At 37.0% G+C, this 25,652-nt stretch overlaps 2 protein-coding genes across 2 annotated transcripts in view; one reads left to right on the top strand and one right to left on the bottom strand.

The window, feature by feature from the left end:
- Positions 1-25,652, bottom strand: part of LOC141400740 (uncharacterized) — an 85,589-nt gene that overhangs the window by 2,170 nt on the left and 57,767 nt on the right. The window lies entirely within an intron of this gene.
- The window catches only part of Cubn (Cubilin), a 29,421-nt gene continuing 20,851 nt past the window's right edge, over positions 17,083-25,652 (top strand). Inside the window, exons 1-9 of the mRNA XM_073982156.1 lie at positions 17,083-17,314; positions 17,394-17,862; positions 17,927-18,406; positions 18,466-18,744; positions 21,862-22,614; positions 22,679-23,005; positions 23,071-23,233; positions 23,310-23,506; positions 23,577-23,977. Coding sequence (XP_073838257.1) covers positions 17,220-17,314; positions 17,394-17,862; positions 17,927-18,406; positions 18,466-18,744; positions 21,862-22,614; positions 22,679-23,005; positions 23,071-23,233; positions 23,310-23,506; positions 23,577-23,977 — 3,164 coding nt within the window. The 5' untranslated portion in view covers positions 17,083-17,219. The remainder of the gene's footprint in view (positions 17,315-17,393; positions 17,863-17,926; positions 18,407-18,465; positions 18,745-21,861; positions 22,615-22,678; positions 23,006-23,070; positions 23,234-23,309; positions 23,507-23,576; positions 23,978-25,652) is intronic.

The raw sequence follows: 25,652 nt of genomic DNA, 5'->3' as shown, positions 1-25,652 counted from the left end.
CACATGTGCTTGAATTTAAAGTCTTTTTGATGCTCTGCCATTAACTATGAAATTTATCTGTATTTTGCCAAGTGTCAATGTAGATATGTATGAATACAAAGGACAAAATGGAAAGGTCCGTAAAGGGGAGAAAGAAAAGAAAATTACCCACCACATGCTGTGCCAGTATGGAAAAAGTATTCCTACTGCTGCTATGCAACGTTAAATAAAGGTCTTGCCTACCCTTTGTTGTAGCAATTGAAGACCCATGTGGACATCAAATTGTTATGTCAGTCACATTATTCAAAATTGCATTGATATTCTTTGGAATATGACAAGCAAATAATAGCTGACAATGATTTAAAAAATTATTTCTTTTAAACAGAAAAGCTGACACAGGTGGTTATAACTAGACAACGGATTTTACGACCGCCTACTTAGCTGATATATTAAGTTTGTTACGTACAATTTGGTCCAACGACCGTCTACCTAATTTGTTCCGAACGGTATATCCCAAAATGTTTATCCGGTATTTGTCGACAACGTAGGCTGATTCACAGAATTTCGAAATATCAGAAATTATACAGCAGCAAAGGCTCTGTGATAAAAAAACACCCCTCTTTTATTACACCAACAATTTTTGGGTATTTCTTTGAAAATTACACCACTACCATGTTTGAAAAATCCACTTACAAAATGGTTGTTAAAAGCAAATTTCTCACAGCCTGCCAATAATAAATTAGCTTTTAACCGTTAAATGCAATTACCCCGAAAAAGTAGTATATGAAAATTTTCTCCACTTAATCTCAAGGACAATTTAAATTATGCGACATTTCTCATTATCCTAAAATTATATATTACATAATTTATAATTTGAAATAACAACAAATAAATATAACTTGGTCATATCTTGAAGATATTAACAATCATTCATAAGAATTTACCTAGACATGTCTAATTTATGACTGTAATTTTCATACAATTTAACGCAATTTATTCTTCTGTTTTCGTTCGTTCGTTACTCTCTTCCATTTGTAAAGCCATATGGGAAATGTTTTTTTACTTGGAGGCTAAAACAAATGGACAACGTCACCCATAATTTCAAAATTTTAGAAAAATATTATTCCTGGAAAATTGTCATTGAAAAGAAAGATAAGTAAAAAGGTATCATTCAGCTTTGTTGGCAGAGATAAGCACTCAGCCTGTGACTGTACAAAAAAAAAACCATAAAAGGGGCGGTTAATATAAACGTGCAACAAAATTTTCCATATTCTTTTTATTCTAAAAATCCTTACCTATTGTCCTCTCAGGGTCCTCTAAAAATTCTTTAAAAAATAGCGTCTATTGTCCTCTTAGGTTCCTCCTCTAAAAATTCTTTAAAAATCCACACCTATTATCCTCTTAAGTTTCTCCTCTAAATAATCATAAAAAAAACATCCACGTCTATTGGCCTCTAAGGATCCTGCAAAAATTATTTTAAAAATCCAGGCCTCTTGTCCCCTTAGGGACCTCTAAAAATTGTTTTAAAAAATGTCCTGTTCTTCAAAAAATTCAAGCCTATTGTAATATAAAGATTCTGCAAAAATTCTTTAAAAATCCAGGCCTATTGTCCTCTAAAGATCTTTTAAAAATTTTTTAAATAATGTCCTCTAATAAGCATCCACGACTATTGTCTTCTAATGATGCTCCAACAATTCTTTGAACAATCCTCACATACTGTCCTCTTAGGGTCCTCTAAAAATTCTTAAAAACACCCATGCCTATTATCCTGTAAGGATCCTGCTTAAATTATTTTATAATCCAGGTATATTGATCCTCTTAAAAATTATTTAAAAAATCCAAGCCTATTGTCTTCTAAGGATCCTCTAAAAATTCTTTAAAAATCCACTTTTATTTTAATCCTTTAAAGGATTCTCTAAAAATTATTTAAGAAAATAACTTTTATTGTCCTATTAGAACCATCCAAAAATTCTTTAAAAAATCAAGCGTACTTACTTAGTTGGCCCATTACAGAATATTTGTTCCATAGACCGAACTAAGAAAAGATCTCCAATTCTCTCTGTTTTTCGCTTCTCTTTCTGGAATACCGCGCCTTTTCATTTCTTCATCCACTTGTGTGCTCCATCCATCCTGCCGATTCTGCGTGCACCGCCATGTGGCATGCATTCATAAGCCTTTTTAGCGGGTTCATCATCGCTCATTCTTATGATATGGCCTAGCCAACGCAATCGTTGCATCTCGATACGTTTAACTATATTCATGTCTTTGTATAGCTCGTGGTTCATACGACGTCGATATTCACCGTCAACGCAGATCGGCCCGTAGCTCTTTCGAAGAATTTTCCTCTCAAACACACCAAGCACTGCTTATCTGCTCGCGGAAGTACCCATGCTTCGGAGCCATACATTAGCACGGTTAGTATCAGCGTTTTGTATAGTGTTATTTTTGTTTGACGAGATGTGGCTGTGTTTTTAAATTGCTTACACAACTGATGTTGTTAGTTGTGTTTATGGCAGTGCCGAGGTAGACGAAGTCTTTAACTACCTCAAAATTTTAGGTACCAACTTCCACAGTTGGTCCGAGCTCTATGGACGCTTTGCGCGTCGACACCATCAATTTGGTCTTTTTGCCGTTTACCGCCAGACCCACTTTCACAGATTCTGCTTCGACCTTCCTAAAGGTATCAGTTACTTCCTTTACTGATCGTCCCATGATGTCTATGTCATCAGCATAGGCAAGTAACATGTGGCTATTGGTGTAAATTGTGCCATTTCTTTTGACATTTGCATCTCGTATTACCTTTTCCAGCAAAATGTTGAATAGGTCACACGAAAGGCTGTCTCCTTGTCTGAAACCTCTTTTGGTACAAAATTCTTCGGAGAGGTTCTTTCCAATTTCAACTGAGGACCTAGAATCAGTTAAAGTCATCTTACAAAGCCGGATGAGCTTTGCGGTGATACCAAATTCAGACATGGCTTGGAATACCTTTGAACGCAGCGGGCTGTCGAAGGCTGCTTTATAATCGACAAAAAGGTGTTAGGTATCGAACTGCATCTCTTGGGACTTCTCCAGGATTTGCCGCAGGGTAAAAATCTGGTCAATGGTGGACTTGCCAGGTCTAAAGCCACATTGGTATGTTCCAATTATTTCGTTGACCATTGGCTTTAGTCGTTCGCACAATATCCCTGACATAATCTTATAGGCAATAGGGAGAAGACTTATGCCCCTATGGTTGGAGCATACAGTCTTATCTCCTTTCTTGTGGACGGGACACAGGATGCTCAGGTTCCAATCATCGGGTACGCGTTCTTCCTGCCAGATGGTGTTAACTAGCTGATGCATACACCTTATCAGCGTGTCGCCTCCGGTTTTAAACAGCTCGGCTGGTAAGCCATCGGCTCCTGCTGCTTTATTATTTTTCAGCCGGTTGATTGCTGTTTTTACATCATCTTGGCCGGGCGGTATACATTCTATACCATCTTCTGCGATTGGATCTGTGGTATCATCGTCTTCGCTACAATTGGATACCAGCAGATTAGAGAAATGTTCCTTCCATATCCTGAGCACGCTATCTGTATCGGTTACCAGATTACCTTGCTCTCTACAGGAGGATGTGCCTGTACCAAAGCCATCCGTTTGGTGTTTCACTCTTTGGTAGAATTTTCGCACTTTATTCTGGCTCCTGTACATCTCGATTTTTTCACACTCCCACTTTTCCATTTCTCTCTTTTTCTTGCGGAAAAGACGTTTCTCTTCTATCCTTTTCTCCTGATATCTCTCTCGTGCGCTACGCGTTGCTACTGATTGTAAGGTAGCTCCATATGCCGCATTTTTCTCTTTGGTAGTAGCACGACACACCTGGTCATATCATGAATTCTTTTGTGGAGGTCTCTGGTATCCAAGTATGAATTTTGCGGCTGTTCGCATAAAGTGGGCAATATTTTGCCATTGTGTTGTTATGTTATCGGGACAAGGAGTGCTCGCGTTAAGCAATTGGGCTAGTTGAGTGGAATATGCTGTGGCTATCTGTTGTGTTTGCAGCCTATCGATGTCCAACTTCCGCGTTGTGTCTGTAAGTGCTTTATTTGCAACGTTTAGACGTGTACGTACCTTTGCTGCAACAAGGTAGTGGTCCGAATCACTGTTTGCGCCTCGGAACGATCAATACATTAAAAAATCTACGCTTTCTCTCTAAAAATCATTAAAAAATCCACGCTTTCTCTCTAAAAATCATTAAAAAATCCACGCTTTCTCTCTATAAATCATTAAAAATACACGCTTTCTCTCCTACAAACATCCTCCAAAAATCATTAAAAAATCCTTCAAAAAATCATTTAAACTATCTACGCTTCCTCTCCTACAAAAATCCCCCAAAAATCATTAAAAAATCCTTCAAAAAAATCATTAAAAAAACCACGATTTCGCTCTTGTAAAAATCATTAAAAAATCTTCTCCCTTATAAAAAACCTCAAAGAAATCATTAAAAAATCCACGCTTTCTCTCTTATAAAAATCCTCAAAACAACTCATTAAAAAATCCACGCTTTCTCTCTTATAAAAATCCTCAAACAAAACTCATTAAAAAATCCACGCTTTCTCTCCTATAAAAATCCTCAAAAAAACTCATTAAAAAATCCACGCTTTCTCTCTTATAAAAATCCTCAAAAAAACTCATTAAAAAATCCACGCTTTCTCTCCTATAAAAATCCTCAAAAAAAAACTCATTAAAAAATCCACGCTTTCTCTCTTATAAAAATCCTAAAAAAAACTCATTAAAAATCCACGCTTTCTCTCTTAAAAAAATCCTCCAAAAACTCATTAAAAAATCCACGCTTTCTCTCCTATAAAAATCCTCAAAAAAAACTCATTAAAAAATCCACGCTTTCTCTCCTATAAAAATCCTCAAAAAAAACTCATTAAAAAATCCACGCTTTCTCTCTTATAAAAATCCTCAAAAAAACTCATTAAAAATCCACGCTTTCTCTCTTATAAAAATCCTCCAAAAACTCATTAAAAAATCCAGGCTTTCTCTCTTATAAAAATCCTCAAAAAAAAACTCATTAAAAAATCCACGCTTTCTCTCTTATAAAAATCCTCAAAAAAACTCATTAAAAATCCACGCTTTCTCTCTTATAAAAATCATCCAAAAAGTCATTAAAAAATCCACGCTTTCTCTCTAAAAAAATCCTCCAAGAAATCACTAAGAAATCCACGCTTTCTCTCTTATAAAAATCCTCCAAAAACTCATTAAAAAATCCACGCGTTCTCTCTAATAAAAATCCTCCAAAAAATCATTAAAAAAACCACGCTTTCTCTCTTATAAAAATCCTCTAAAAAATCATTAAAAAATCCACGCTTTCTCTTGTATAAAAATCCTCCAAAAAATCGTTAAAAGATCCACGCATTCTCTCATATAAAAATTCTCCAAAAAATCATTGAAAATCCACGCTTTCTCTCTTATAAAAGTCCCCCAAAAACTCATGAAAAATCCTTATTTTCTCTCTTTTAAAAATCTTTAAAAAAATGATTAAAAAATCCACGCTATCTCTCCTACATAAAATCCCCAAAAAATAATTAAAAAATCCTCAAAAAATCATTTAAAAAATCCGCGCTTTCTCTCTTATAAAAATCTAAATTGATCCAACATTTAAAAAAAAGTTGTTATGAACCCCTAGAAATCATCGGTTATTGCCCCCATAGGATCTCTAAAAGTTTTTTTTTTTTTTTTTTTTGTTAATCCACTTTTAGCGTCTTTTGAAAAACTTCTAAAAATGCTTATTCATGTTTATAGTCGTCTATGGTATCATTAAAATTTCTATTAAAAATCAAAATTTATTGGTGTTGTTTTTCCTTCGTTTTTTTATGTGAGGATCCCCATTACCCAGCTTATGCCTTTCATAAGCTTAACACAAATTACAGTTTCTTGTAGAATTTAACATGTATGGCAAATAGTTTGTCTAAGAAATTTGTAATTGTAACTTGACCCTTATAATCCCCTCAAATAACTTTAAGTCGTGATTTATTGCCTTTAAGTTTGTTAACAGTTTGGTGGAGGATAATTTGCTCATTAATCTTGATTAATTCCAAACGCTTGCCACATGTTGTGGAAGGTATTCGAAGCAGTTGTTGGTTAAGAATTAATGGCTACAGATATACAAGACTGAGTGAGCTGGCTGAGAACGCATTAATTTCAAGGAAAACGGCGGATCAATACACACTGATATCTGGCAAAAGTTGTCAATATTCTGAAGACGTAAGATAACATCTTCTTATCAGTCTCTACAGCCGAACTTTTCTTTTATGATGTCCGGAAATTCTTTTGAGAATCTCCAAAGTTCTCCTGTTCACTTTTAATTTTATTTTGTTCATTAAGCTTGACATGGTTTGTTCGATACCTTAGAACTCGGAAAACTATTACTCCTGTTTGAGGTAAAGGCCTTCTGAAGATTTCAACCGTTGTGGCTTTCTAGGTTCATATTTCGACTTTGCAATGTTCTCTACCTTACCTACCAACTTTTAGACTTCCTCAATATTTTGTGTTGATGACAATAGGTATGTATGTACGTATGTAAGCGTCTGTGATTGCTTGTAATATTGACAGGGATTTTAATGGACTGTGTATTTGAGATATGTACAATTCCTCCCACTCTTCCAGGCTGTGAGAGTGGTCTCTGCTACAATTCCTGCTTTGTGTTGGAAAAAGAAACTGATATTTTTGTAAATGCCAAAGGGGTGAAATGTTGTTTGATGCCTATCAAAGAAGGTGAGGACAAATTTTGGGGTATTGTAATTTCAAATCTTATCTAAATAAATAAGAGCCAAGAATACTATATGTATTTTTCAAAAATAGTTCCCTAAAAAATTATGTTTTTTTAAATCTATCAAATTTCTTTTCCCCACCCTGTTTGATTGGTTTTGTAACACATGATAGGTACCAACAATATTACAGTATTTTTATGCTTCGTTTACAATGATAATTGCCATTATTGTTAGTTAGTTTTACCCCTAAAATAACCTCTTTCATTTCATAGGCAATTTTTGATGACAATTTGTTGTTCGTTACAATAGCAAAAAAAAGTGAAAATAGGAGCAACTCGTACCATGCATAGAATTAGACAATGGAGCAAAAACAACTTCAATCTTTGGCAACAACAACGCGTTCCAACGAATATGGGGACATTAAAGATTTATAAAATGTAGAAAAAAGAAAAACAAAATGGGCTTTGTTTATATGACATGACTAAGCAGAATTTAACGAGAGAGAACATATGAAGCCCCTTCGTATCTTACGAAAATGTAATATTAAAAATTATTGCTTATAGTCCACATTGGATGCTTCAAAAACTAAAAATTATTTTAAAAAATTACGCTGATACCCCACAATGTGTCCTTTAAAACTTATTTAAAAGACTAAGTGCTTAGTACTTCTTGGATGCTCTAAAAATTTGTTAAAAAACACGCTGAGAATCCTTCTTGGACCATATAAAAATTATTTCCAAAAATCTACAATTATTATCCTCGTATGTTGTTCTTAAGAGGTCTACCGTTGTCTAAAGAAAGCCAAGAGATATCTTCTCTCTCTCTTTTTAAAATACCTTAGGAGGTCTTCTCTTGTCTATAGAAGCCCTTAAGATGCTTTCTGTTGTATATTAGAGGCCTTGGGATGCTTTCTATTTTCTTTAGAATACCCTAGGAGAACTTCTTTTGTCTATAGAAGATCTCAGTAGGTTTTCTGTTGTCTAAAAAGGTCCTCAAGAAGTCTTATGTTGTCTATAGAAGACCTCATGACGCCTTTTGTTGCTTATAGACCTCCTCAAGGTGTATTTTGGTGTCCTTAGAAGTCTTCAAGAAGTCATATGTTATCTATCGAAGACCACAAGAGGTACTTACTTACGTACTTAGCTGGGTTTTTACAGAACATTTGTTCCATAAGCCGAACAAAGAAAAAATCTCCAATCCTCTCTGTTTGCTGCTGTATTTTCCCAATCTGGGATATGTAGCTTACTGATATCTCGTTTCACTTGTTCGCTCCAACGAAGCTTTGGCCTACCAGATCTGCGAGAACCCCCATGCGGCCCGTATTTATACGCCTTTTTAGCGGGTTCACCATCACTCATTCTTATAACATGGCCTAGCCATCGCAATCGTTGTATCTCGATTTGTTCAACTACATTGATGTCATTGTATAGTTGGTACAGCTCGTTGTTCATACGACGCCGATATTCGCCGTCAACACAGATTGGCCCGTAGATCTTTCGAAAAATTTTTCTCTCGAACACACCAAGCACTGCCTTATCTGCTTGAGCAAGTACCCATGCTTCGGAACCATACATTAGCACGGGTAGTATCAGTGTTTTGTAAAGTGTTACTTTTGTTTGACGAGAGGTGGCTTTATTCCTAAACTGCTTACTCAGCCCAAAGTAGCATCTGTTAGCCAACACTATTCTTCTTCGTATTTCACAACTGATGTTATTTGTTGTGTTTATGGCGGTGCCGAGGTAGACGAAGTCCTTTACTACCTCAAAATTGTAGGTACCAACATTCACAAATGGTGCGGGGTTTGTGGTAATATTACGCGTCGATACCATCAACTTGGTTTTTCGCCGTTTACTGCCAGACCAACTTTAGCAGATTCTCTTTCGACTTTTGTAAAGGTGTCAGTTACTTCTTTACCGATCGACCCATGATGTCAATGTCGTCGGCATAAGCCAGTAACATATGGCTGTTCAGGTATATTGTTCCATTTCTTTTGACCTTCGCGTCTCGTATGACCTTTTCCAGCAGGATGTTGAATAGATCACACGACGACCGTCTCCTTGTCTGAAACCTCTTTTGGTACCGAACTGTTCGGAGAGGTTCTTTCCAATTCTAACTGAGGACATAGTATCAGTTAAAGTCATCTTACAAAGCCGGATGAGCTTTGCGGGGATACCGAATTCAGACATTGCATGGAATACCTTTGATCGGAGGGGACTGTTAAATGCTGCTCTATAATCGACAAAAAGGTGATATATGTCGATCTACATCTCTTGGGTCTTCTCCAGGATTTGCCGCAGGGTAAAAATCTGGTCAATGGTGGACTTGCCAGGTCTAAAGCCACATTGGTATGGTCCAATTATTTCGTTGACCATTGGCTTTAGTCGTTCGCACAATATCCCTGACATAATCTTATAGGCAATAGGGAGAAGACTTATGCCCCTATAGTTGGAGCATACAGTCTTATCTCCTTTCTTGTGAACGGGACACAGGATGCTCAGGTTCCAATCATCGGGTACGCGTTCTTCCTGCCAGATGGTGTTAACTAGCTGATGCATACACCTTATCAGCGTGTCGCCTCCGGTTTTAAACAGCTCGGCTGGTAAGCCATCGGCTCCTGCTACTTTATTATTCTTCAGCCGGTTGATTGCTTGGCCGGGCGGTATACATTCTATACCATCTTCTGCGATTGGATCTGTGGTATCATCGTCTTCGCTACAATTGGATACCAGCAGATTGGAGAAATGTTCCTTCCAGATCCTAAGAACGCTATCTGTATCTGTTACCAGATTACCTTGCTGGTCTCTACAGGAGGATGTGCCCGTACCAAAGCCATCTGTTTGATGTTTCAGTCTTTGGTAGAATTTTCGCACTTCATTCTGGCTCCTGTACATCTCGATTTTTTCACACTCCCGCTTTTCCATTTCTCTCTTTTTCTTGAGGAAAAGACGTTTCTCTTCTCTCCTTTTCTCCCGATATCTCTCTCGTGCGCTACGCGTTGCTACTGAGTGTAAGGTAGCTCCATATGCAGCATTTTTCTCTTCAGTAGTAGCAAGACACTCCTGGTCATACCATGAATTCCTTTGTGGAGGTCTCTGGTATCCAAGTATGAATTTTGCGGCTGTTTGCATGGAGTGGGCAATATTTTGCCATTGTGTTGTTATGTTATCGGGACAAAGAGTGCTCGCGTTAAGCAATTGGGCTAGTTGAGTGGAATATGCTGTGGCTATCTGTTGTGTTTGCAGCCTATCGATGTCCAACTTCCGCGTTGTGTCTGTTCGTGCTTTATTTGCAACGTTTAGACGGGTACGTACCTTTGCTGCAACAAGGTAGTGGACCGAATCACTGTTTGCGCCTCGGAACGATCGATACATTAAAAAATCAACGCTTTTTCTCTAAAAATCATTAAAAAATCCACGCTTTCTCTCTTACAAAAATCATTAAAAATCCTTCAAAAAATCATTTAACAATCTACGCTTCCTCTCCTACAAAAATCCCCCCAAAATCATTAGAAAATCCTTCAAAAAAATCATTAAAAAACCACGATTTCTCTCTTGTAAAAATCATTAAGAAATCTTCTCTCTTATAAAAAACCTCAAAGAAATAATTAAAAAATTCACGCTTTCTCTCTTTTTTTAAAATCCTCCAAAAATTTCATTAAAAATCTAGGCTTCTTCACTTATAAAAATCCTCCAAAAAAATCATTAAGAAATCTACGCTTTCTATCTTATAAAAAACCTCAAAAAATCATTTAAAAATCCACGATTTCTCTCTTATAAAAATCCTTCAAAAAATCATTAAAAAATCCACGAATTTTCTCTTTTAAAAATCCTCCAAAAAATCATTAAAAAATCCACGATTTCTCTCTTATAAAAATCCCCCAAAAATCATTAAAAAATCCACGCTTTCTCTCTTATAAAAATTCTCCAAAAAATCACTAAAAAACTACGGTTTCTCTCTTATAAAAATCCTTCAAAAAATCATTAAAAAATCCACAATTTCTCTCTTATAAAAATCCCCCAAAAATCATTAAAAAATCCACGCTTTCTCTCTTATAAAAATACTCCAAAAATCATTAAAAAATCCACGCTTTCTCTCGTATAAAAATCCTCCAAAAAATCATTAAAAAATCCACGCTTTCTCTCTTATAAAAATCCTCCACAAAATCATTAAAAAATCCACGCTTTCTCTCTTTAAAAATCCTCCAAAAAATCATTTAAAAATGCACGCTTTCTCTCGTATAAAAATCCTCCAAAAAAATCGTTAAAAAATCAACGATTTCTCTCCTATAAAAATTCCCCAAAAAATCAGTAGAAGGTCCTCCAAAAAAATTATTAGAAAATCCACGCTTTCTCACTTATAAAAATCGACCAAAAAATCGTTAAAAATCCATGCTTTCTCACTTGTAGAAACCCTCCAAAAAATCAATAAAAAATCCTCGCGTTCTCTCTTATAAAAATCCTCCAAAAAAATCATTAAAAAAACCAAGTTTTCTCTCTTACAAAAATCTTAATTGATCTAACATTTTTTAAAAAATAAAATTATGATCTCCTAGAAATGTAAAAAGCATCGGTTATTACCCACTTAGGATCTCCAAAAGTTTTTTTTTTTTGTTTGAAAAACTTCTAAAAATGCTTATTCATGTTTACAGTCATCTAAGGTATAATTAAAATTTCTTTTTAAAATCAACATTTATTGGTGTTGTACTATGTAAGCCCATTCCACAGCTAATGCCTGTCATAAGCTTAACACAAATTACAGTTTCTTGTAGAATTTAACATGCTTGGCAAATAGTTTGTCTAACAAATTTGTGATCGTAACTTGACCCTTATAATCCCTTCAAATAACTTTAAGTCGTGATTTATTGGCCTTACGTTTGTTAACAGTTTGGTGGAGGATAATTTGCTCATTAATCTTGATTAATTCCAAACGCTTGCCACATGATGGCTGAGTGAGCTGTTTGATAACGCATTAATTTCAAGGAAAACGGTGAATCAATACACACTGAAATCTGGCAACAGTTGTCAATCCTCTGAAGACGTAAAATAACACCTTCTTATCAGTCTCTACAGCCTTTTCTTCTGTTGTGTCCGGAAATTCTTTTGAGAATCTCCAGAGTTCTCCTGTTCACTTTTAATTTTATTTTGTTCATTGAGCTTGACATGGTTTGTTTGATACCTTAAACTCGGGAAATACTCCTGTTCGAGGTAAAGACCTTCTAAAGATCTCAATCCTCCATGAGGGAGGTCTTCGAAGTTTCTGTGGGAACATCCTACGCGCTTATGGTCCACTTTGGATCCTCCAAAAATTATTTAAAAATCCACGCCTATTGTCCACTATGGATCCTCCAAAAATTATTTAAAAAATCCACGCATATTTTCCATCTTTGATACTCCTAAAATTATTTAAAAAATCAATGCCTATTGTCCACTTTCGATCCTTCGATCCTATGAATAAACATGATATCAGTTGTCCCTTCTGGGGATAAACTTCACATTAAAGCCATATAATAAATTGTTCTCTATCTTTCCAAACAACAAAGGTCCACATGAAGTTCCCCAAAATGCTCATTAATTGAATTAATCTTAAGAATACAGCACAAAGAACAACAACAAACAGAAGATAAGACACGGCAATAATAAAACCGCCAATAAAACATGTTCCCCGAACACAAAAAGACACTTCCCAAAGACAAAAGGACACACACTATTTCTATTATAAAACTCTTGACACATGTCCGAACGTGTGTTGGAGATATATGAATGAAACAGCAAATATTTCATGTAAAAACAAAACGGATGTTGTCGAAAACATTGTTTGTCAATAAGACTAGATGATGGCTGGTATCGACGGAAACATAGGCCAGGAAACAGGATGGGTTTAATAAAATGATATTTCCTAATGTGTTGGAAAACCAATACACACCCACAGCAATTTTCGAAGAGGGGAATGGACATACATGTCCCCAAGCATATTGTACACTAAGTTTGGAGTTTAGTGACCACAACCAGCACCACAAAAAATACCCACACACGCATAAAATGCGCGTGTGGCCACTTAAAACGATTTGCAAAGAAAAAATATGTACAATGACAAAGAAGGAAGTATAAAAAATATGTTATGATTGGAAGGAAGAGCAAAAATTTTTTAGAGAAAAAGCAAAGAAATTTAATTACATCACACAATAAGTTGTCATTTGTGAAGATAAAAATTATTTTTTAAATGGTTTTTTTATAGTTTTGCTAAGAATATGTCGCACATTGAAACGTATGCTGCAGGGCGAATAACTACTGTCACAACGTATACGCCACATGTTTGTATTTCAAAAAATTAGTTCACTGAACCATATCAAGATAAGATGAACCTATTAAGATAAAGAACAGAAACACAACTCCCCATTATTTATTTAATTTCTTATTGCAAAAATCACTTACATTATTGTCAACATAAATCTGTTGTCAATTTTTGTGAGACACAAAATTGTGTCGCATTGTCTAACAAATAGCCAAAAACAACTAAACTTATTATTTATTAAATCATCCAGACCTCCTGTGAATCACCATCGGTGGCATCTGTTAAAGGTTTTCGGCTAGTCTACACGTGTGTAACTGTAACAATGGTGATCTTAAAATGACCTTAACTACGGCAACTTATTTAAGATTTGTTTATTTTTTTTCTGTACGTGGATTGTCAGGACTTCAATATCTACATACGTTGTGAAGATAAAATAAATTGACAGAAATATATGTACATAAGTGTGCAAAACAAAAAGCCTTTCACAAATTGAATGAAAACGTGTGGCCTACAAAGTCATTGACTACCACAAATACTTACAAGCAACAACAGCGTATTAGGTATGGATGCTTTTAAATTGTTTTTCAAGTGCTTATAATTTTTTTCAAGGGCGTGGATTTTTTAAATAACTTTTTGCAAGGGCGTGGATTTTTTAAATAATTTCTTTCAATGTCGTGGATTTTTTAAATAATTTTTTTCAAGGGCGTGGATTTTTTAAATAATTTCTTTCAATGTCGTGGATTTTTTAAATAATTTTTTTCAAGGGCGTGGATTTTTTAAATAATTTTTTCAAGGGCGTGGATTTTTTAAATAATTTTTTAAATCATTTTTTTCAAGGGCGTGGATTTTTCAAATAAATTTTTTCAAGGGCGTGGATTTTTCAAATAAATTTTTTCAAGGTCGTGGATTTTTTAAATAATTTTTTTCAAGGGCGTGGATTTTTTAAATAATTTTTTTCAAGGACTTGGATTTTTTAAGTAATTTTTTTCAAGGGCTTGGGTTTTTTAAATAACTTATTGCAAGGGCGTGGATTTTTTAAAAAATTTCTTTCAAGGTCGTGGATTTTTTAAATAATTTTTTTCAAGGGCGTGGATTTTTTAAATAATTTTTTTCAAGGGCGTGGATTTTTTAAATAATTTTTTAAATAATTTTTTTCAAGGGCGTGGATTTTTTAAATAATTTTTTTCAAGGGCGTGGATTTTTTAAATATTTTTTTTCAAGGGCGTGGATTTTTTAAATAATTTTTTCAAGGGCGTGGATTTTTTAAATAATTTTTTTCAAGGGCGTGGATTTTTTAAATAATTTTTTTTCAAGGGCGTGGATTTTTTAAATAATTTTTTTCAAGGGCGTGGATTTTTTAAATAATTTTTTTTCAAGGGCGTGGATTTTTTAAATAATTTTTTTCAAGGGCGTGGATTTTTTAAATAATTTTTTTCAAGGGCGTGGATTTTTTAAATAATTTTTTTCAAGGGTCTGGATTTTTTAAATAATTTTTTTGAAGGGCCTGGATTTTTTAAATAATTTTTTTCAAGGGCATGGATTTTTTAAATATTTTTTTTCAAGGGCGTGGATTTTTTAAATAATTTTTTCAAGGGCGTGGATTTTTTAAATAATTTTTTTCAAGGGCGTGGATTTTTTAAATAATTTCTTTCAAGGGCGTGGATTTTTTAAATAATTTTTTTTTCAAGGGCGTGGATTTTTTAAATAATTTTTTTTTCAAGGGCGTGGATTTTTTAAATAATTTTTTTCAAGGGCGTGGATTTTTAAATAATTTTTTTCAAGGGCGTGGATTTTTAAATAATTTTTTTCAAGGGCGTGGATTTTTTAAATAATTTTTTCAAGGGCGTGGATTTTTTAAATAATTTTTTTCAAGGGCGTGGATTTTTTAAATAATTTTTTTCAAGGGCGTGGATTTTTTAAATAATTTTTTTCAAGGGCGTGGATTTTTTAAATAATTTTTTTCAAGGGCGTGGATTTTTTAAATAATTTTTTTCAAGGGTGTGGATTTTTTAAATAGTTTTTTTTCAAGGGCGTGGATTTTTTAAATAATTTTTTTCAAGGGCGTGGATTTTTTAGATAATTTTTTTCAAGGGCGTGGATTTTTTAAATAGTTTTTTTTCAAGGGCGTGGATTTTTTAAATAATTTTTTTCAAGGGCGTGGATTTTTTAAATAATTTTTTTCAAGGGCGTGGATTTTTTAAATAATTTTTTTCAAGGGCGTGGATTTTTTAAATAATTTTTTTCAAGGGCGTGGATTTTTTAAATAATTTTTTTCAAGGGCGTGGATTTTTTAGATAATTTTTTTCAAGGGCGTGGATTTTTTAAATAATTTTTTTCAAGGGCGTGGATTTTTTAAATAATTTTTTTCAAGGGCGTGGATTTTTTAAATAATTTTTTTCAAGGGCGTGGATTTTTTAAATAATTTTTTTCAAGGGCGTGGATTTTTTAAATAATTTTTTTCAAGGGCGTGGATTTTTTAAATAATTTTTTTCAAGGGTGTGGATTTTTTAAATAGTTTTTTTTCAAGGGCGTGGATTTTTTAAATAATTTTTTTCAAGGGCGTGGATTTTTTAAATAATTTTTTTCAAGGGCGTGGATTTTTTAAATAGTTTTTTTTCAAGGGCGTGGATTTTTTAAATAATTTTTTTCAAGGGCGTGGATTTTTTAAATAATTTTTTTCAAGGGCGTGGATTTTTTAAATAATTTTTTTCAAGGGCGTGGATTTTTTAAATAATTTTTTTCAAGGGCGTGGATTTTTTAAATAATTTTTTTCAAGGGCGTGGATTTTTTAGATAATTTTTTTCAAGGGCGTGGATTTTTTAAATAATTTTTTTCAAGGGCGTGGATTTTTTAAATAATTTTTTTCAAGGGCGTGGATTTTTTAAATAATTTTTTTCAAGGGCGTGGATTTTTTAAATAATTTTTTTCAAGGGCGTGGATTTTTTAAATAATTTTTTTCAAGGGCGTGGATTTTTTAAATAATTTTTTTCAAGGGCGTGGATTTTTTAAATAATTTTTTTCAAGGGCGTGGATTTTTTAGATAATTTTTTTCAAGGGCGTGGATTTTTTAAATAATTTTTTTCAAGGGCGTGGATTTTTTAAATAATTTTTTTCAAGGGCGTGGATTTTTTAAATAATTTTTTTCAAGGGCGTGGATTTTTTAAATAATTTTTTTCAAGGGCGTGGATTTTTTAAATAATTTTTTTCAAGGGCGTGGATTTTTTAAATAATTTTTTTCAAGGGCGTGGATTTTTTAAATAATTTTTTTCAAGGGCCTGGATTTTTTAAATAATTTTTTTCAAGGACGTGGATTTTTTAAATAATTTTTTTCAAGGGCCTGGATTTTTTAAATAATTTTTTTCAAGGGCGTGGATTTTTTAAATAATTTTTTTCAAGGGCCTGGATTTTTTAAATAATTTTTTTCAAGGGCCTGGATTTTTTAAATAATTTTTTTCAAGGGCCTGGATTTTTTAAATAATTTTTTTCAAGGGCGTGGATTTTTTAAATAATTTTATTCAAGGGCCTGGATTTTTTAAATAATTTTTTTCAAGGGCCTGGATTTTTTAAATAATTTTTTTCAAGGGCCTGGATTTTTTAAATAATTTTTTTCAAGGGCGTGGATTTTTTAAATATTTTTCTTTTTTTTTGGATGGATTTCTCGTTGGTACTTCCCTCTCTTGCAGATAGTATTGTCTCAATAGAGCTGACACAAATCCAAAGATTCATTCACATTTCGAGACAATCTACACTTCATGGTACCATCGGTCCCAAACGTTGCTGGGAGATAAAACATCCAATGAGTGATCTTATCTTTTGGGACAAAACGCTCACACAACAACAACAACAACACTCAATCAGTAACGCCCCCTAAATTGACTTGTGTAGCTGCAAGCAGAAGTTCAATCAGTTTTGAAGCGGCGGATCAAGTGGAAAGTTGAATAAAATATTTTGGCATTATTTTGTTTTAAATATAAAAGTGAATATTTCGAAAAAGGACTTTAGTGAAGAGAAAGTCCTTTTATCATCTTTCAGTATCAAAATAAGATTTTTTTACAAAGAACAGTTACATAGTGTTGACGTATTGGAATCGGCGATAAAATAAAAATATTTAGATCTTAGTAAAAAAAAATGCTTAGAAAAAGTACCGTGTGTTAAATAAGAGGACATACATAAAATCCTTGTAAAAAGTAAATGAAAACGTTCTCTAGAATGAGCAACCACTTGATAGTGGCTGCAATATTAGCCTTGTGTTGGATGACGCCCCCTTTAGTGGCATTGGTGAATTCGTGAGTCTAACGCCCAATATTTTATAGAAAATTATGAAATTTTATGTAAATGTTCCCCCTTCTCTCTCCTCCCCCCTAGACCCAAAATTATTTCCAAAGATGGCCACCTGATATTCGAATCCGGCTTAGATCGTAACATTACCTTTGTGTTAAAGGGCAAATCCCGTTTGAATATCAACGATGAGTTTGATGTAATCGATATGTTGTTGCAATCAAAAAGGGGGCGTATAATGGGCTCAACTGGAGCAATGGCAGAAGAAGAAGAGGAATTACTGAAACAGCTAATGGATAGTGTAACATCATTGAAGACCGAGGTGTTTGGTCCACATGGTTTGGAGTCTCGTTTTAGTGTGCTGCAAAATCGTACCCGTTCTGCCACCCAATCGATGAGACGCTACCGCAGCCGCATGCAACGTGTGGAGACAAAGCTACAAACCTTGACGGAACGTTTGGAAACGGACTACTGTCGCAGCAATCCATGCCAAAATGGTGGTGATTGCTTGAACATCTTTGGCGGCTTTGTGTGTAAATGCCCGAAAAATTTTGAGGTAAGGAAGAACGGGAAAGAAACCCTCAACCGAAATAACAACAATAAAAATATCCCCATTCTAGGGCCTAACCTGTGAAAAAGATGTCAATGAATGTGCCCTCTATGCCGGCACAGATTTGGGTTGTCAAAACGGTGCCCAATGCATTAATCAATTTGGTTCGTACAGCTGTATTTGTCCAGCGGGATGGTTTGGTATTCACTGCACCCAGCGCAAAGGAGATTGTTTACAATCTTCATCCTGGGAACTATGTGGTCATGGTACATGCATAAGTAGCAATGACACCTTTGGCTACAAGTGTATTTGTGATCAAGGTTGGAAGACAACGGGTTTACTACCAGCCTGTACCGTGGATGTGGATGAATGTGCCGAAAGTCACACACCCTGTGTAACGAAATGTATAAATTTACCGGGTTCCTTTACGTGTGCACCATGTGGTCCCGGTATGACGGGGAATGGTGTAACATGTCGTGATATAGATGAATGTGCCTATCAAAATGGAGGATGCAGCATGAATCCTAAGGTCCAGTGTATTAATTCATATGTAAGAAAATGTTCTTCTTTCGATATAAGATTTGTTATTAATTATAATTTTGTTTTCAGGGTTCCTATCATTGTGGTGAATGTCCCTTGGGCTGGGTGGGTGATGGCCGCACCTGTGAACGTTCCTCTACAGCGACCACATCGGATACGAGCTCTTCGTCTGCAGTGGGTTCCATTACCACCTGTTCAACGGCAAATATTTGCCATCCCTTGGCTAAGTGTAATGAAATTTCCAATACTGTGGTCTGTAGCTGCCCCGCAGGTATGGTGGGCAGTGGCATTGGCCCGAACGGCTGTGTGGTGGGAACAGCAAGGAATTGTGATAATCAGCCGTGTTTGGTGAGTAATTTTCAATTAACTTTTGATAAATTCATGAAATCAGTGCAGTAATCTGTAATACAGTAAATGAAGATGGCGTTCGGAGTCATTTTCTATAGAGCAGATGACTTTCAGAGTCATCTCCTACAGAGTAGATGATGTTCGCAGGCATTTACTCTAAATTGGAAGACGTTCGGCGACACTTTCCATATAGTAGATGAAGTTCGGAGTCATTTACTCTGGAACGGATGACGTTTGGAGTCATTTTCTGTGGAGCAGATGACGCTTGGAGTCATTTATTCTAGGATAGGTGACGTTGGGAGTCATTAACTCTAAAGTAGATGACCTTCGGAGTCATTTACACAAGAGTAGTTTGCGTTCGGAGTCATTTACTCAAGAGTAGACTATAGAGTAGATGACGTTCGGAGTCATATAATATAGGGTAGATGACGTCCAGAGTCGTCAACTCTAGGGTATATGACGTTTTGAGTCATCTTCTATAGAATAGATGACGTTCGGAGTCATTTACTCTAGAGTGGATGACGTTCGGAGTCATTTACTCAAGAGTAGATGGCGCTCAGAGTCATTTACTCTAGAGTAGATGACGTTCGGAGTCATTTGCTCTAGAGTAGATGACGTTCGGAGTCATTTGCTCTAGAGTAGATGACGTTCGGAGTCATTTACTCTAGAGTGGATGACGTTCGGAGTCATTTACTCAAGAGTAGATGGCGCTCAGAGTCATTTACTCTAGAGTAGATGACGTTCGGAGTCATTTGCTCTAGAGTAGATGACGTTCGGAGTCATTTGCTCTAGAGTAGATGACGTTCGGAGTCATTTACTGAAGAGTAGATGGCGTTCGGAATCATTTACTCTAGAGTAGATGAGGTTCGGTGTCATATAATCTAGGGTAGATGACGACCAGAGTCATAAACTCTAGGGTATATGACGTTTTGAGTCATCTTCTATAGAATAGATGACGTTCGGAGTCATTTACTCTAGAGTGGATGACGTTCGGAGTCATTTACTCAAGAGTAGATGGCGCTCAGAGTCATTTACTCTAGAGTAGATGACGTTCGGAGTCATTTGCTCTAGAGTAGATGACGTTCGGAGTCATTTGCTCTAGAGTAGATGACGTTCGGAGTCATTTACTCTAGAGTGGATGACGTTCGGAGTCATTTACTCAAGAGTAGATGGCGCTCAGAGTCATTTACTCTAGAGTAGATGACGTTCGGAGTCATTTGCTCTAGAGTAGATGACGTTCGGAGTCATTTGCTCTAGAGTAGATGACGTTCGGAGTCATTTGCTCTAGAGTAGATGACGTTCGGAGTCATTTACTGAAGAGTAGATGGCGTTCGGAATCATTTACTCTAGAGTAGATGAGGTTCGGTGTCATATAATCTAGGGTAGATGACGACCAGAGTCATAAACTCTAGGGTATATGACGTTTTGAGTCATCTTCTATAGAATAGATGACGTTCGGAGTCATTTACTCTAGAGTGGATGACGTTCGGAGTCATTTACTCAAGAGTAGATGGCGCTTAGAGTCATTTACTCTAGAGTAGATGACGTTCGGAGTCATTTGCTCTAGAGTAGATGACGTTCGGAGTCATTTGCTCTAGAGTAGATGACGTTCGGAGTCATTTACTCTAGAGTGGATGACGTTCGGAGTCATTTACTCTAGAGTGGATGACGTTCGGAGTCATTTACTCTAGAGTGGATGACGTTCGGAGTCATTTACTCAAGAGTAGATGGCGCTCAGAGTCATTTACTCTAGAGTAGATGACGTTCGGAGTCATTTGCTCTAGAGTAGATGACGTTCGGAGTCATTTACTCTAGAGTAGATGACGTTCGGAGTCATTTACTCTAGAGTAGATGACATTCGGAGTCATTTACTCAAGAGTAGATGACATTCGGAGTCATTTACTCAAGAGTAGATGACGTACGGAGTCATTTACTCAAGAGCAGATGGCGTTCGGAATGATTTACTCTAGAGTAGATGAGATTCGGAGTCATTTACTCTAGAGTAGATGACGTTGGGAGTCATATAATCTATGGTAGATGTCGTCCAGAGTCATAATCTAGGGTAGATGACGTCCAGAGTCATCAACTCTAGGGTATATCACGTTTTGAGTCATATTCTATAGAGTCGATGACGTTCGGAGTCTTTTACTCTAGAGTAGATGACGTTCGGAGTCATTTACTCAAGAGTAGATGGCGTTCGGGGTCATTTACTCTAGATGACGTTCGGAGTCATTTACTCTAGAATAGATGACTTTCGGAGTCATTTACTCAAGAGTAGATGACGTTCGGAGTCATTTACTCAAGAGTAGATGGCGTTCGGAGTCATTTACTCTAAAGTAGATGAAGTTCGGAGACTTCTTCAATAGGAGTCTTCTCCTCTAAAGTAGATGACGTTCGGAGTCATCTTCTCTAGAGTAGATGACGTTCGGAGTCATCTTCTCTAGAGTAGATGACGTTCGGAGTCAACTTCTGGAGAGTAGATGACTTTCGGAGAAATCTGTTACATAGTAGACGACTTTCGGAGTCATCTGCTACACATTAGATGACTGTCGGAGTCATCTGCTGCAGAGTAGAGGAATTTCGGAGTCATCTGCTACGCAGTAGATGTCTTTCAGGGTCATCTGCTACAGAGTAGATGACTTTCGGAGTCATATGTTACAGAATGGATGACTTTCGGAGTCATCTGTTACAGGATGGATGACTTTCGGAGTCATCTGCTGCAGATTAGGTGACTTTCGGAATCATCTTCACTAGAGTAGATACTCTCTAGAGTCATACTCTCTAGAGTAGATGACCTTCGGAGTCATCTTCTATAGAACAGATGAGTTTCCGAGTCATCTACTTCAAAATAGATGACTTTCGGAGTCGTCTGCTACAAATTAGTTGACTTTCGGAGTCACCTGCTAAAAAGTAGATGACTTTCAGAGTCATCTGCTACAAAGTAGATGGCTTTTGGAGTCATCTGCTGCAGATAGATGATTTTCGGAGTCATCTGCTACATATAAGATGACTTTCGGAGTCATCTGCTGCAGAGTAGATGACTTTCGGAGTCATCGTCTATGGAACAGATTTTAGCAGTAGTCTTAGTTTAAATCTCTCCTTGTTTTTATCCTTCAGAACGGTGGCACCTGCATCGATAGCGGCAGCAGTTTCAAATGTATTTGTCCGCCAGGTTTCATGGGTGAGACCTGTACCCCAGCACCCAGTCCTTGCAGCCCGAATCCTTGTCGCAACAATGGTCGCTGTCGCCCAATAACCACTTCAACCAACCGTTCCTTCACCTGTCAATGTGCTCCCGGTTTTCTGGGTGAAAAATGTGAAAAGCAGGCCAATGATTGTGGCGGAGTGCTACAGGGTATTACGGGACAATTGAAATATCCTCCCGGCTCGCTGTATGATCACAATTCTCAATGTGCCTGGATATTGCGAACCAATGAATCGTTGGTATTGAATGTCACTTTCCATCGTTTCGATTTGGAGGATGGTACCGAGTGTCGTTTTGATTGGCTACAAATTAATGATGGCCGTTCGGCAGCGGCTCAAATTATCGGCCGGTTTTGTGGTACCCACAAACCTATGGGTGGTAACATTATTAGCTCTACGAATAATTTGTATTTGTGGTTCAGATCGGATAACAGCACTTCGAAGGAGGGCTTTGAATTGGAATGGAATTCCATACCGCCTCAATGTGGCGGTGTGATCAATGTGGAGACCCATGGCACAATTTCCAGTCCCGGATCGCCTGGTAATTATCCCAAAAATCGTGATTGTCATTGGTTGTTGAAGGCCCCAAATGATAAACGTCTCAAGTTGACGTTCTTCAGTTTGCAAATTGAAAGCCATGACAGCTGTAACTATGATTTCTTGGAGGTAAGTTAGAGATAGGCCTTTCGGTTTTAGGTTAACCAATAACTGTGGTTTGGGTAAATTTCAGATTTCCGATGCTATTTCGGGTGAAGTTGTGGAGAAGTTCTGCAATTCCTCTCATCCCCAGCCATTGCTGCTGCCCACCAACGAAGCAAATGTCATCTTCCACTCGGACAATATTGGCACAGACACAGGTTTTCAAATTTTCTATTCTCTAGAAGAGCGGCTACCGGGATGTGGTGGTGTCTACACAGCCCCTCAAGGTAGTATACAATCACCGCACATTAGCCAAGATTCTTTGTCCTGTGAGTATGAGCTGCGCATGACGACGGGAAGTGAAATAATTAATATGCAATTCCAAATCTTTAAAATGTCACCTGAGGATTGTGTGGAGGTGAGTGGTAGCTTTAGTGGAATATCCGCAGCAATTTGGAAATAATTTTAAATTGTTTTTCCTAGATTTACGATATTAACCCCACCACTGAAGAAAAGTCCTTGCAAGCCAAGTTCTGTGGAAATAACGAAAAAAGGCTACCTTCACTTGTTCAATCCTTGTACAATCGGGCCCTCGTAAAATTCTATGGTAAAACTGGAGCTGAATTTAAACTGAAGTACTCGGCAGGTATGTTAAGGGCAATGGGCTAGGTCAAATCTAATCATAATACCTTCGATCCTTGGATGTTATTTCTTATTTACAGATTGCGCCTACACCTTTGAATCTCCGGAGGGTATAGTTACCTCACCTGGCTATCCCAAGCTAAGCAACACGGATCGTTACTGTACCTATAAAATCAACACAGAACCCAATACCGTTATCGAAGTGCACTTTGAGGAGTTTGATCTCAAAGATTCGGCCGTGGAGGGAGATGAAGATTGCGCCCACACCTCATTGAGGGTAAGAAAGGAACCAATCCACAACCTTTAATTTTTCATAGTTAGTCCTACACCTCATCTCCTCCTTGCAGATTAACGATGACATGAACAAGAATATCATGGGCCCATTTTGCGGGAACAAATCTCCCGATATTGACTTTGTATCGCGTACAAATTTCATAATCTTACATTTGAAAACGGGCCTAACATCCAGCGGTCGTGGTTTCAAGCTGAAATATAAGGCCATACCAACTGGTAAAACAGATTGTGGTGGAGTCTATACTAAGCCGGGTCATACCATACGCCTACCCACCAATGACGAGGGCACCTATATGCATGACATGGAATGTTATTGGGTTATCATGGCACCGCGGGATAAATATATTCTCATCAATTGGAAATCATTTGCTCTGGAGGAATCGGTGGACTGCAGCTATGATTATGTGGAAATTTATGATAGTTTAGTCACTTCGAGTGGCTCGGCATTGGGAAGGTAAGAAAGAAAAGCGAGAGGAAGAAAGTAGATGAGCTTGGGCGAGACCTACTCTGTAGTAGATGACTTCGGATGATGTTTACTATATAGCAGATGATTCGGAGGATATCTACCCTACAGTAGACGTCCTCGGGTAACATCTACTCTGTAGTAGATAGCCTCGGATGACATCTACTCAATAACAAATGACATCGAACGTCATCTGCTCTACATTAGAGGACCGCGGACGTCATTTACTCTACAGTATATGATCCCGGATAACATCTACACTGCAGTGGATGATCTAGGAAGCCATTTACTCTATAGCAGATGACCTCGGAAGCCATCTACTCTATAGCAGATGACCTCGGACGTCATCTACTCTACAGCAGAGAACCTCAGACGTCGTCTACGGTATGGTAGAAGACCTCGGAAGACATCTACTCTACATTAGATGACATCGGACGTCATCAAATCCACCGTATATGACCTTGGACGTCTTCAACAGTAGCGTAGATGACGTCCGAGGTCATCTACTGTAGAATAGATGACGTCTGAGGTTATCTACTGTAGAGTAGCTATAGGCCGAAGTCATCAACTTTAGAGTAGATGACGTCCGTTGGCATGTACTACAGAGAGATGACGTCCGTAGAAATTTACTGTAGAGTAGATGACGTTCGATGTCCTCTACTGTAGAGTAGAGGTCATCTGCTCTAGAGTATATGACGTCCAAAGCCATCTACTGTTGAGTATACGACGTCCGAAGTCATATACAGTAGAGTATATCACGTCCGAAGTCATTTACAGTAGAGTATATGGCGTACGGTCATCTGCTGTAGAGTAGATGACGTCCGTGGTCATTTACTGTTAGGAAGATGACGTTCGATGTCCTCTACTGTAGAGTAGAGGTAATCTACGGTACATTTGATGACGTCCGTGGTCATCTATTTTAGAGTAGATGACGTCCGAAGTCATCGACAATGGAGTAGATGACTTCCAAGGTAGAGTATATGACGTCCGAGGTCATCTACTGTAGAGTAGATGACGTCCGAGATTATCTACTTTACAGTGATGACGTCCGTGGTCATTTGCTGTAAAGAAGATGACGTTCGATGTCCTCACTGTAGAGTAGAGGTAATCTACGTTGCATTTGATGACGTCCGTGGTCTTCTATTTTAGAGTAGATGACGTCCGAAGTCATCGACAATGGAGTAGATGACGTCCGTGGTCATCTACAGTGGTGTCGATGACGTCCGTGGTCATCTACTTTAGAGTAGATGACGTCTGAAGTCATCTACAGTAGAGTAGATAACGACCGAGGTCATCTATTGTAGAGTAGATGACGTCCAAGGTCATCTACTGTAGAGTAGATGACGTCCAAGGTCATCTACTGTAGAGTAGATGACGTCCAAGGTCATCTACTGTAAAGTATATGACGTCCGAGGTCATCTACTGTAGAGTAGATGACGTCCGAGATCATCTACTGTAGAGTAGATGACGTCCGAGGTCATCTACTGTAGAGTAGATGACGTCCGAGGTCATCTACTGTAGAGTAGATGACGTCCGAGGTCATCTACTGTAGAGTAGATGACGTCCGAGGTCATCTACTGTAGAGTAGATGACGTCCGAGGTCATCTACTGTAGAGTAGATGACGTCCGAAGTCTACTGTAGAGTAGATGACGTCCGAAGTCACTT

This window comes from Musca autumnalis, unplaced genomic scaffold (assembly GCF_047663935.1).
Source record: "Musca autumnalis isolate F117 unplaced genomic scaffold, ASM4766393v1 scaffold_4, whole genome shotgun sequence".
NCBI lineage: Eukaryota > Metazoa > Arthropoda > Insecta > Diptera > Muscidae > Musca > Musca autumnalis.
This window is presented reverse-complemented; position numbering and strand designations above follow the sequence as displayed.